Source organism: Vitis riparia, chromosome 15 (assembly GCF_004353265.1).
Source record: "Vitis riparia cultivar Riparia Gloire de Montpellier isolate 1030 chromosome 15, EGFV_Vit.rip_1.0, whole genome shotgun sequence".
Classification (NCBI taxonomy): Eukaryota; Viridiplantae; Streptophyta; class Magnoliopsida; order Vitales; family Vitaceae; genus Vitis; species Vitis riparia.
Window position 1 is genome coordinate 9,806,679 of NC_048445.1, and position 13,178 is coordinate 9,819,856.

Below are 13,178 nucleotides of genomic sequence, written 5' to 3' on the forward strand. Positions count from 1 at the left end.
AAGTGGTAAGCTGTCATCCAGCTCATTCATGATGCAGAGTTTAGAAATTCCTTTATTAGGAAAATTATGATTGTCAAAACTGTTGAGAATGGTAGCTTCATCATAATTCCAAATCCTAGCCAAAGGCCTAGACACAACCCGCCATCAACACACACATGCAGAGAGCATCAGGCATCAAAAGCGTCAAAATAAACTACAACACCTTTGTGGATCCCTCCTCTTTCATTGGCGACGATCTTGGGTGATGATCACTCATCTTTCTACCGGCGTGGGCGTGGGTTGCAGAGGAAGCTCTCTTCTTTTTCTAGGGTTTCCTCTCTCTCTCTCTCTCTCTTTCTTTCTCTCTCTCTCTCTCTCTCTCTCTATTTATCTATCTATCTCTAGCAGGGTTCAAAAAATCGGCCGAGTCCGGTACGACTCGGTTGAGTCATATCTACCTTGATGTCGACCGCGACGAGTCCGATACCAGATACAATTTATACCTAGACTCGACCTTGAATCAGTTGGACTTAGGTGACTCAACCGATATTTCGAGTTAACTTGGTCAACTCGAAAAAAAAGAAAAAACAAACTAATGAACAGATTTCCTACAAAAGAAACCCATCACAACAAGAATCAAATTTTCAGAGAAATAAGATATTCCTCTGCAAAAGAAAACCCGTGAAAATTTGAAACAAACCTGTGACTCTTTCAAAAGCCTTTAAAAAAAGCCTCGGTTGAAGAATAACTTACTTAACCCAAAATCCACCATTATCGGAGTGTAGATTTTTCATCTTTGGTGCGTTGCCGATGGGAAGGTAGCATATTGTGGTTGTATGGTTGCAGTGGGAAGGTTCGATAGTCTGAGAGGTTGTAGTCTGTAGTGTGAGATTTCATATTCTATTTAATGATCATACAAGATCGTATGTTGAATCACATGAAGAAATTATGCCATAATTACTATTAAAATTGTACCAACCTGAATCCATGTGTGAATTTGAAGACGGTACAAATCTTCTAAGGCTGATGGAGGGTACCACCTTTCTATGGATTCTCTCAGGCAATGGGAGCGGGAGAGAGAGCGGTTCTATTCTTTCAAAAGGATGTGATTGATACAAAAGACACAAACCTAAGCCCTTTTATACCCTCCTGCCTTAGGGACCATACCCATTGGTTATTGGGCCTCACGGGCCTTAGGCCCAACATCTAAAGCCCGTGATGGCATTGGGCTCTACACATTAGGTGGCCCATACTCAAGATTAAATCAGAAATTGCATGTTAAAAGATAGCTTAATCCTGGACAATGTTTAATATATTGTCGATCCACATTTATTCTATCAATCTCCCACTTGGACCACATATATATTACAAACAATGTTCATGATAGTACTTTATTGAGCTCATCTTTGCTATCTTATTCAAAATATCCTTAAACAATCCGGTCTACTAATTATGTTAACATAGGATCAAAGCGGCTTTCGTTAATCATAATTTAACTAGGCCCATCAATGATCACAACATTAACAAAATTAGCAACATGGATCAAGTATGGATGTGTAGCATGTAAATTATATAGAATGTGAACTTTAATATGTCTATTTCCAATTGGTCCTACTTTATGACTAAAAATAGTCAAATTCCACTTTCAACACTTGATGCTAAACTGCTTTTGAAAGTCATCATTTTAATTCAGAGAATTCAAATACAATAGTCTTTAAAATCAAGATCTGTACAGATAACACAACATAATATCACATCAAGAAAATAAACACAAAGTCTGAATACAAACTCCCACTATACTGGCACATCATCAATGTGTACAACACCCATATGTGTGACGTGTTCATGATATACTTTGGGTGGCAAACCCTTAGTGAGCGGATCCACAATCATGGAGTTTGTGCTTATGTGTTCAATCGATACTTGAAGACTCTAAACTCTTTCTTTCACAACCAAGAACTTGATGTCAACGTGTTTGGACTTTGACGAACTTCAGTTGTTCTTAGAATATAATTCTGCGGCCTTATTATCACAGTTAATTCTCAACGGTTTCTCAATCCCATCAACTATTCGTAACTGAGTGACAAAATTCCGCAGCCATATCCCATGGTTTGATGCTTCGTAGTAGGCTATGAATTCTGCCTCCATGGTGGAAGAAGCAATAAGTGTTTGTTTAACACTTTTCCATGAAACTACTCATCTAGCTATCATGAAGATGTAGCCTGAAGTGGATCTCCTACTATCAAGACATCCTGCGAAATCGGAGTCTGAATATCCCACAATCTCTAAGTGACTTGATCTACGGTATGTGAGCATGTAATCTTTAGTTCTTTATAAATACCGCATAACCCGTTTTGCCTTTTTCCAATGATCCATACCTGGGTTACTTAAATATCTGCCTAACATTCCAACAATGTACGCAATATCCGAACGCATACAAACTTGTGCATACATGAGACTTCCTACTACCGAGGCATAGGGAAATCTCTCCATATCTTTCTTTTCAAGTTCATTTTTCGGACATTGGTGCAAACTAAACTTATCGCCTTTTGCTACAGGCATGTCTCCTAGTGCACAATTGATCATGCCAAATCTACTCAACACCTTATCGATGTAGGCCTTTTGTGAGAACCCAAGTATACCTCTTGAACGATCCCTATGGATTTGTATACCCAGCACAAAAGATGCATTACCAAGATCCTTCATGTCAAATTTACTAGACAGAAATCGCTTGGTTTCATGCAAAAGTCCCACATCACTACTTGCAAGTAGAATATCATCAACATATAACACCAAGATAATAAATTTGCTCCCACTGAACTTGAGGTATATGCATTGATCAACGGTGTTCTCCTTAAAACCAAATGAAGTAATCACCTGATCAAACTTTCGGTACCATTGTCGGGATGCTTGCTTTGAACCATATATGGACCTTTTTAATCTGCATACAAGTTGCTTTGAATCATTAGACTCAAAGTTCTCCGGTTGCACCATGTATATTGTCTCATCAATGTTGCCATTAAGAAACGCAGTTTTAACGTCCATTTGATGTAGCTTTAAATCATAATGAGCTACAAGTGCCATGATGATTCTAAAGGAGTCCTTTGATGAAACTGGTGAAAATGTCTCCTTATAATCAATGTCTTCCTTTTGAGTGAAACCTTTTGCAACTAGGCGTGCCTTATACCTAACAATATTGCCTTTTGAATCCCGCTTGGTTTTAAAAATCCATTTACAACCAATTGGTTTTACACCTTTAGGCAACTCTACTAGGTCCCAAACACCATTATCTTTCATTGATTTCATCTCATCCTTCATGACTTCTATCCACTTTTCAGAATCAGAACTTTGTTTGACTTGACTTACTGAAATTGGATCGTCTTCCAGACCCATGTCAAACTCATGTTCTTGGAGATATACAACATAATCATCTGAAATTGTACTTCTCCTTTCTCTAGTGGATTTCCTTAGTGGCACTTGTACTTGAGGTTCTTGAGGTTGTTGAGTTACCTCTTGATGAAATTGAATCGGTTCCATAACTTGAGCAGGAGGAATCTCAGGTGTGTCTTGAATCCCTGTTATCGACTGTACATTCTGAATAGTGTCATTAAACATAATATGACCATGTCCAGTCGTAATAATAGGAATATTAACAGATTCCTCTTCAAAGACCACCTTTCTTACTGGCTCTCTCCCACTTAACTCAACATCCTCAATGAACTTAGCATTGCCCGTTTCAAAGAAGGATCTAGTTGAGGGATCATAAAATTTGAAACCTCTCGACCTTTCAGAATACCCTACAAAGTAGCAGCTCACTGTTCTGGAGTCCAATTTCTTTTCATTTGGCTTGTAAGGCCTAGCTTCAGCTGGACAACCCCAGACATGCAAGTGCCTAATACTAGGTTTCTTGCTAGTCCATAACTCATATGGGGTTTTGGCTACTGCTTTGCTTGGTACTCTATTCAAAATATAAACTGCAGTTTTTATGGTTTCGCCCCAAAGTGATTCTGGTAAGGTGGAATGACTAATCATACTTCTTACCATATCCTTAAGAGTACAGTTTCGCCTCTCTGCTAAACCATTTTGGCTCGAAGTCCCTGGCATGGTGTATTGAGGAACGATACCACACTCCATCAAATATTTGGCGAATGGCCCTGGACATTGTTCACCTGATCCGTCATATCTACCATAGTATTCACCTCCACGGTCAAATCTGACGGCCTTTATTTTCTTGCTTAGTTGGTTCTCAACTTCAGCTTTGAAATTCTTGAACACATCCAATGACTGAGATTTCTCATGAATCAAATAAAGATAGCCATAGCGTGAGTAATCGTCAATGAAAGTGATAAAATATTGTTGTCCATTCCAAGAAGGGGTAGGAAATGGACCACAAATGTCTGTATGTATCAATTCCAAGACGTCACTGCACCTATTGGCATTCTTTTTCCTCATATTTGTTTGTTTTCCTTTAATGCACTCTATACAGACTTGAAAATCTAAAAAATCAAGTGGATCAAGAATTCCTTCTGACACAAGTCTTTGTATTCGTTGATTTGAAATATGACCCAAACGCTTGTGCCATAACATTGATGAATTTTCATTCATTAATTTTCGCTTAATGCCATAATTACTTGAATGCAAGGTTTCATTTCCATTAGTGGCCTTTATGTTCAATTTATATAGTTTGTCTGTTAGACTACCTGTACCAATAATATTTGAATTTAGATAAAGACTAACTATTCCATTTCCAAATGAACAACATTATCCAAATTTGTCCAAACATGAAACAGAAATTAAATTCCGTCTAAACGACGGTACTACAAAAGTCTCTTCCAAATCCAATGTACATCCAAAGTCTAACTGTAATCTGAAAAGACCAATAGCCTTGACTGCAGCCTTGTTGCCATTTCCCACATAGATGTATCTTTCACCATCAGTTGGCATTCGGCTCCTTAGGCAACCCTGCATAGTGACACTTATGTGAGTAGTTGCACCCGTATCTATCCACCAAGTGTCAGTAGGCACTATAACTAAATTAATTTCTGAACAAACAAAGTTGAGAAGTGTAACTTTCTTTTCACGCCAAGCAGCGTATTTGGTACATGTCTTCTTCATATGACCAACCTTCTTTCAAAAGAAACAAGTGATCTCCTTATCTTGTTTCTTTTGCTCCTTTTGCTTTGATGTCCCAGAAACTGCAGTTTGTTTTCCTTTATTGTCCCTCTTTCTTTTCTTGTTGGTACCAAATCCCTGAGATGTGGAAGCCAAGTGAGCACTTTCTATCTTTTCTTGCTTCAATCTCTCCTCCCCTTGCACACATTGAGCAATAAGCTCATTCAAAGTCCATTTTTCCTTTTGTGTATTGTAACTGATTTTGAATGGATTGAATTGTGTAGGCAGAGAAATCAAGACCAAGTGCACGAGTATGTCTTCCGACAACTCTAACTTTAGTGCCTTGAGTCTAGTCACAAGATTAGACATTTCCATAATGTACTCCCTGATATTCTCTTTCCCTTTATACCGCATAGAGACAAGCTTACTAAGAATAGTGTTTGTCTCAACCTTTTCGTTTGCAGCGAATCGGTTTGCTATCTGGTCCAAGAATGCCTTGGCTTGGGTTTCCTCAGGTATTGCACCCCTTATTGCTTCTGGAATTGAGTACTTCATAATCATTAGACTCATGCGATTGGATCGCTCCCATTTTTCCATAGTAGACCTTTGCTCAGCAGTGCTGGCACTAGTAAGATCTGAAGGGCGATCCTCCCTTAATGCAAAGTCTAAATCCATGCACCCGAGCACAATTATAACGTGCTCTTTCCATTTCTTAAAATTTGTGCCGTTAAGCACAGGAATGTTATTAACATTTGCAGATATAGAAGATGTTGAATTCATAATAATAAAGCTCACAGTCAGTCACATAAGCATCATACATACATGAATAAATAAACATCATGCAAGATACCTAGCACAAACATTAATATTCAATCTTTGGACAAAAATATTAACTTGTAATTGGTATCCTTATACAAAATTAATTCATAAATATTGACAATAAAATCAAACACAATATGCCTGTCTTTGGACTAGCATATCAATGCAAGATAAACATTATATGTCACATATTTATGACTACTTTATCTATTAAAATAATCTTCCTTTGGGCCGATTATTTTAAATAATAATAATAACATGTTTCATACTTCAAAATGAATAAAATTATATAATATAAGTCACTTTGGCAACAAATATATAGATAACCTATTCATTTTGAAACGTTAAACATAAACGTAACAAGAAATAATAAATTCTAAAAAAAAAAAAAATACAGAAATTCATCAAAACCATAAATTTATTATAGTACAAAATTCATAAATAAACAGAAGAGTCTCATAGCTTAATTGGTCAAGCACAAGGTTGAAAACCTTGTGGTTGTGGGTTCGAGCCCCATGGGTGGCCTTACTCATTTTTCCATCTTTTTAAAAAAAATATATATATCAAAAACGCCATTCATGGCGTTGGCAGCCTGTAACATCATGCTGCCTTAAAGGCCCTTTGAGAGAAACACCTTGATGGCGCCTACAGTGGCACCCCGAAGCACCCCCCCAGAACGGCGTCGAAGGCTGCGCCTGAAGGGCGCACAAGCCGCGCCTAAAGCGCGCTGTCTGAAGCGCCTCCAATGGCGCTGCAGTGGCGCCGTAACGGCGCCTGGAAACGCACCCTAACGGCGCGCGGAGATGGCACTTGAAGTGCACCTCCAAAGGACGCCTGAAAGGCGCCTGTGACAGTGCCTTAACGACGTCAGAAACGACGCCTAAAGCAGCGCCCTGAACCGCGCCGGAGACGGCGCCTTAATGGTGTTGGAGTGGCTCCTGAACTACGCCTGAAGAGCGCTTGAACCACGCCTCAATGGCACTGGCTGAAGCGCACCCTAACGGCGTCTAAAAGAGCGTCTGAGTGGCGCCTCAAAGGCGCCTGAAGTGCGCCTCCAGGGGCGCTGCAAATTGATGCTTGAAATGGCGTCTGAATCCAATTAAAAGGAAAAACAAGCCACTGCAAATTGACGCTTGAAATGGCGTCTGAATCCAATTAAAAAAGAAAAACAAGCCACTGCAAATTGACGCTGAATCCAATTAAAAAGGAAAAACAAGCCAGTACAATTTTTATTGCCCTAATATGCCAATTCTAAGTGATTCAACATTGGGCTCTGATACCAATTGTGAGATTTCATATTCTATTTAATGATCATACAGGATCGTATGTTGAATCACATGAAGAAATTATGTCATAATTACTATTAAAATTGTACCAACCTGAATCCATGTGTGAATTTGAAGACGGTACGGATCTTCTAAGGCTGATGGAGGGCACCACCTTTCTCTGGATTCTCTCAGGCAATGGGAGCAGGAGAGAGAGCGGTTCTATTCTTTCAAAAGGATGTGATTGATACAAAAGACACAAACCTAAGCCCTTTTATACCCTCCTGCCTTAAGGACCATACCCATTGGTTATTGGGACTCACGGGCCTTAGGCCCATCATCTAAAGCCCGTGATGGCATTAGGCTCTACACATTAGGTGGCCCATAGTCAAGATTAAATCAGAAATTGCATGTTAAAAGATAGCTTAATCCTGGACAATGTTTAGTATATTGTCGGTCCACATTTATTCTATAATCATGCATTGTGGTTTTCGTGGTGTGTTAGGGAAGAAGATAGTAAGACTGCAGATCAGTCTTTGTGGTGTGTTGGGGAAGAATATAGCAAGGTTGCAAATCAATCTTCGTGGTGTTGGGGAGGAATATAGAGGGCAAGGGTTTGGGAAGAAACCAACAAATAATAACTAATAAAGGTAAAGTTTAATTTACCTTTATTCTAACTTGCAGTCAACATTATATTTTTAACTTTAAATCAAAACACGCTACATTGCAGTCAAGATTATATTTTTAACTGTACCTTATTTAAATCAAAACACTTGTCATAGTAAAGATTATATTTTTAAGGTAAATGTTGATTTACCTTATTTAAATCAACATACCCACACTGCCATAGTCACACCAGATTATATTTTTAATTTACTGAATCTAATTATATAAATTGGTAAATTATATTTTGCTGACTAATTTGATTCATAATTTGAGATTATATTAAAAAAATTACATAATTTGAATCAATTAAAAATATATTTAAAATTTGATTTACCTTATTATGTTGAGATTATATTTTTAATTTATTAAATTATGTAATTTTTTATTTTATAATATTAAATTGATTTACATATATTTAAATTGGTAAAATTAGGAAATTCATGTATGCAGTGTAAAGTAATGTTTAGATTTTTTTTTAAAGAAATTGAAGAATTGGAAAATAATGTTTATATGAAATTGGAGAATTCATAATGATAATATTATAATGATATTAAATATATTTATATGTAATGTTTTTATTTTATATAGAGATTATATTTTTAATTTATTAAATTACATGATTTTTTATCTTATAATATTAAATTGGTTCACTAAATTCTTTTTGTATGGTATAGAAATATAAAATATATTTATATGGTACATATATTGTATTTTTAATTTATGTTTTTATCTTATAATATTGCAAAATTAAATTACATTAGAAAATTAATAATTATTTAAAACAATTTTTTTTCTTCAAATAATCATAAATGATTTAATAATACAGAATGAAGGGTATGTATTTACATAGTATAGAAAAATTACATTTATATTTGAATCAATTTTACTTCATTATATCATGTAGATTTTTTATTTTATAATATTCTACAATTAAATTACAATAGGAAATCAATAATTATCAAAACAATAAATTGGTTCACTAAATTAATTTTGTATGGTATAGAAATATAAAATACATTTATATGGTAAACTTTATATGGTATAGATATTGTATTTTTTATTTATGTTTTTATCTTATAATATTGAAAAATTAAATTACATTAGAAAATTAATAATGATTTAAAACAATTTTTTTTTCAAATAATCATAAATGATTTAATAATACGGAATGAAGGGTATGTATTTACATAGTATAGAAAAATTACATTTATATTTGAATCAATTTTACTTCATTATATCATGTAGATTTTTTATTTTATAATATTCTAAAATTAAATTACAATAGGAAATTATTAATTATCAAAACAATAAATTGGTTCACTAAATTATTTTTACATGGTATAGAAATATAAAATACATTTATATGGTAAACTTTATATGGTATAGATATTGTATTTCTAATTTATGTTTTTATCTTATAATATTGCAAAATTAAATTACATTAGAAAATTAATAATTATTTAATTTTGTTTTTCAAATAATCATAAATGATTTAATAATACGGATTGAAGGGTATGCATTTACATGATATAGAGAAATTACATTTTTATTTGAATCAATTTTACTTCATTATATCATGTAGATTTTTTATTTTATAATATTCTACAATTAAATTACAATAGGAAATCAATTATTATCAAAACAAACTTTTTTAAAAGATTTTTTTTTATAAAAAAAAATTCATTTATTTAACTATTATTTATTTTAATTAAAATACATATAAATAAGTGAAAAATAAAATATGGTGAACTTAGGTGAGATCGTGTTTGTTGTTTTTTTAGTAGAATTTATTTTTATATGGTAGCAATATGAAACATATAAGTGAGTGAAAAATTGAATATTATAATTCTTATATAGATGTGTTTATATATATTTAATTTGAAAAGTAAGTTGTTTTCCTTTTATACATAGTTGGGAGCATGCAGAACCTGTTGGTAGTAGTAGAAAAACCACGAAGTGTAAATATTGTGAGAAAGTCATACATGATGGTATAACAAGATTAAAGTAACACATCACACATATATCTAGACAAGTGGAAGTATGTCCACGTGTACTGGTAGAAGTGTCACGTAGTGTTAGGCAACATATGTCTGATACTTCAAAAGAAAAAACACAGTTAAAGAAAAAAAAATGAACGACTTTTGAGTTTCTTAAATAAAGAAATTTTCTATGAAATTGATGAGGATGATTTTGATGATGAAATTGAGGAAGTTGTTGTGGCTGATTTTGAAAGAAGACAAATGAAACAAGCAATGAAAGAAAGCCGTTGAATTTTTGAAGAAGGTAGACAAGAGCATTAGAAGGGTGGTAGTTCGTCACAACCTTCTAATGCTATGATTAAACGCGGACTAACACGTAGCTTCAATGTAAGAGAATGAGCTAGCATACCTCCAAAAGGAATTGATCCCTACATGTTCCCATCAAAGCATAAATCAATAAAAAAACTTGTTTTCTATTGAATGCGTGAAGAAAGTGGGTAAAGTTATTTCTAAATTCTTTCTTTTTAATGCAATACCCTTTAATGCAGTTGGCAGTGGGTCTTACTATCAATCAATGATTGATACCATAGCAGAAGCAGGTCCAGACATCAAGGGTCCCACGTGATACCAAATTGGAAATACATATTTGGAAGAGGAGGTGCAAGAGCTTGAGGTATATATAACAACATTGAAGGCTAAATGACCTATATATGGGTACACAATCATGTGTGATGGTTGGAGTTTTAGGACTAGAAAGCCTATCATCAATTTCATGATTTATTGTGATAGAAGTATGATATACCATTCTTCAGTTGATACTACCAACATACCTAAGACAACAGAATACATATTTTCCCTTATGGATAAAGTTGTAGAAGAGGTTGGTGAGGAAAATGTTGTTCAAGTAGTCACTGATAATGAAGCAAGTTTTAAAGCAGCCGGTATGTTGTTGATGGAAAAGCGGAAGCATATGTTTTGGTCTCCTTGTGCAGCACATTGTGTTGATTTAATGCTTGAAGATATTGCGAACATGAAGCAGATTAATTAGATCAAGCTAAGATGATCATAGGATTTTTTTATAATAGCTTGAAAGTAGTGAATTTGATGAAAATGTTCACCAAGGATAGAGATCTGTTAAAGCTAGGAATAACCCGTTTTGCCATTGAATTCATTTCACTTGAGAGTCTTATACGTTATGAGGCTAATTTGAAGAGAATGTGCACAACAAATTAGTGGTGTGAATTCAATAAAGATAGGAGCAAAAAAAGTCTAAGAGATAAGGTATCCAACCTTATCTTAACTGATCGATTTTGGAATAAGGCAGGGGAAGTTTAAACCATCATGGAACCTCTCATCAAAGTATTGAAATTGGTTTATCAAAATAAAAAGCCCACACTATCAATCATTTATGAAGCAATGGATAGAGCTAAATTGGCTATCAAGGCATTGACCAGCAATGGGAAAAGTATTGGGAAGTCATTGATAGAAGGTGGGAAGGTCAATTGCACAGACATTTGCATGCTGTAGGTAAAACAAAAATTCTTTATATATTTTTTATTATTTTTTTCAAGTACAAATTATTATAAACTAATTATTGTTTAACTTATGCCAGCATATTTTTTAAATCCAATGTTCCAATATTCAAAGCATTTCTCCAACCATCCAAAAATTAAAGTTGGATTAAAGGAGTTATCAAGAGATTAGAGCCAGATTTGGATAGACAAACAAAAGCTATTAACGAGGTAGAATAATAGTTTGTGACCTTTATATAATACGTTTTGTATATGTAATGTGCATTAACAAAAAAAAAAATGTTAATGATATTGGTGAAATTATTTTTTGATGACAGAGGAGAATTTGGAAGTGCACTTACAAATAAAGCAAATAATCAATCTCTTACATGTACTCAATACATTGACATCTATTACAAATAAGAAATTATTATCATTTTTTGTTAAATATATCATAGTGATTAATAAGTATGCATTTTCTTTATTATAGTTGAATGGTGGAACAACTATGGCGACGAAGGTCCACATCTACAAAAGATTGTTGTTAAAATTTTAAGCCAAACTTGTTCTTCATCAGGTTGTGAAAGAAATTGGAGCACATGGTCATTGATTCACACAAAGTTGCACAATCGTTTAGCAATGAAAAAGTTGCATAAGTTAATTTATGTGCACTACACTATGCAACTTCGAGTTAAGAATTTGATGCAAGAGCGAAACAATGAAGATTTATACAATCCAATTTATCTGAATCATATCTTTAATGATGATGATATATTAAATGAGTGGATACGAGAAGGAAATGAGCTTATTTTATCATCTGATAATTTGGATTGGTTGGATAAAGGTCTTCTCACTAATGAAGAAGGTAGAGAAACAATTCATGAAGATGATAGTGCCACAAATTGTAGAGTTAGTAGGCGTACAAGTAATGCTACACAAGAAAGAGATGTTGATTCTCGTCGTAAAGGTAAGACTCCTCAAACAATTTCTTCAAGTTCTAGTAGTGATGATGGTGGCAATGGGGGCAGTAGGCAGGGTGGTGGCAGTAGTGGGGGCAGTAGAGGAGTTGGTGGCACTGGTAAGAGTACTGGAGGAGATGGTAGCACGGGGGGCGGTTATATTAGTCAAGTAGATCCTAGCATGTCATGGGCACAAGGAGGTGAAAATTACTATGCCACACAAGATATAGATCATGGATATTGAACAGGGATATGGGAACAATGAAAGCATTTGGAAAGACTAACTACATTTCCTAGTGATGATGATTATTCTAGTGGGCATGATTATCATAGATCAAATTATCACCGTATCGATGAGCACTTACAAAATTTGGGTATAGGATCAAGGTCGTATTTCAAAGGGGTAGATGATATATCATATCACAACTTTAGAGACCGTGATAGCTCTTCCAATACTTTTAGTAGAAATGATTTTGATTGATTTCCAATGATGTATCCAGAGGGATATTCAAATACTGGAACATGAGGTAGTGATTCATATGGATACAATCAATCTTCTAGTAGCAGTAGCATTGCTTATCGAGGTTTTGGATACTATCAATATGGTGTTGATCTCGAATAGCCTTCGAAACCATATTTTCCTGATTATGGATCATCAAGCCAATCATCTCAACCAACGTATTCGAGTTATGAACAACTCTTTCAACCATATCCTCACTACTGGAATTGTCACCCCAATTTGTGTACTCGTCGTAAGACTGATGATGATGATTTTGAAACCCCTTGTCATTCAACATGGAATTGATTATTGTATTGTATGTTTGTTAGTAAAAATGTTATTATATTTGAAATAAAATAATTTTCTTTTATTAGCATTATCATAAATAA

At 34.4% G+C, this 13,178-nt stretch overlaps 1 protein-coding gene across 1 annotated transcript; it reads left to right on the forward strand.

Moving 5' to 3' along the window:
- Window positions 1-11,236: 11,236 nt before the first annotated feature.
- Window positions 11,237-12,534, forward strand: LOC117931945 (keratin, type II cytoskeletal 1-like). Its single transcript, XM_034853013.1, has 2 exons — window positions 11,237-11,309; window positions 12,197-12,534. The coding sequence occupies exons 1-2, from the start codon at window positions 11,237-11,239 to the stop codon at window positions 12,532-12,534; spliced, it is 411 nt and encodes a 136-aa protein (XP_034708904.1).
- Window positions 12,535-13,178: the final 644 nt, after the last annotated feature.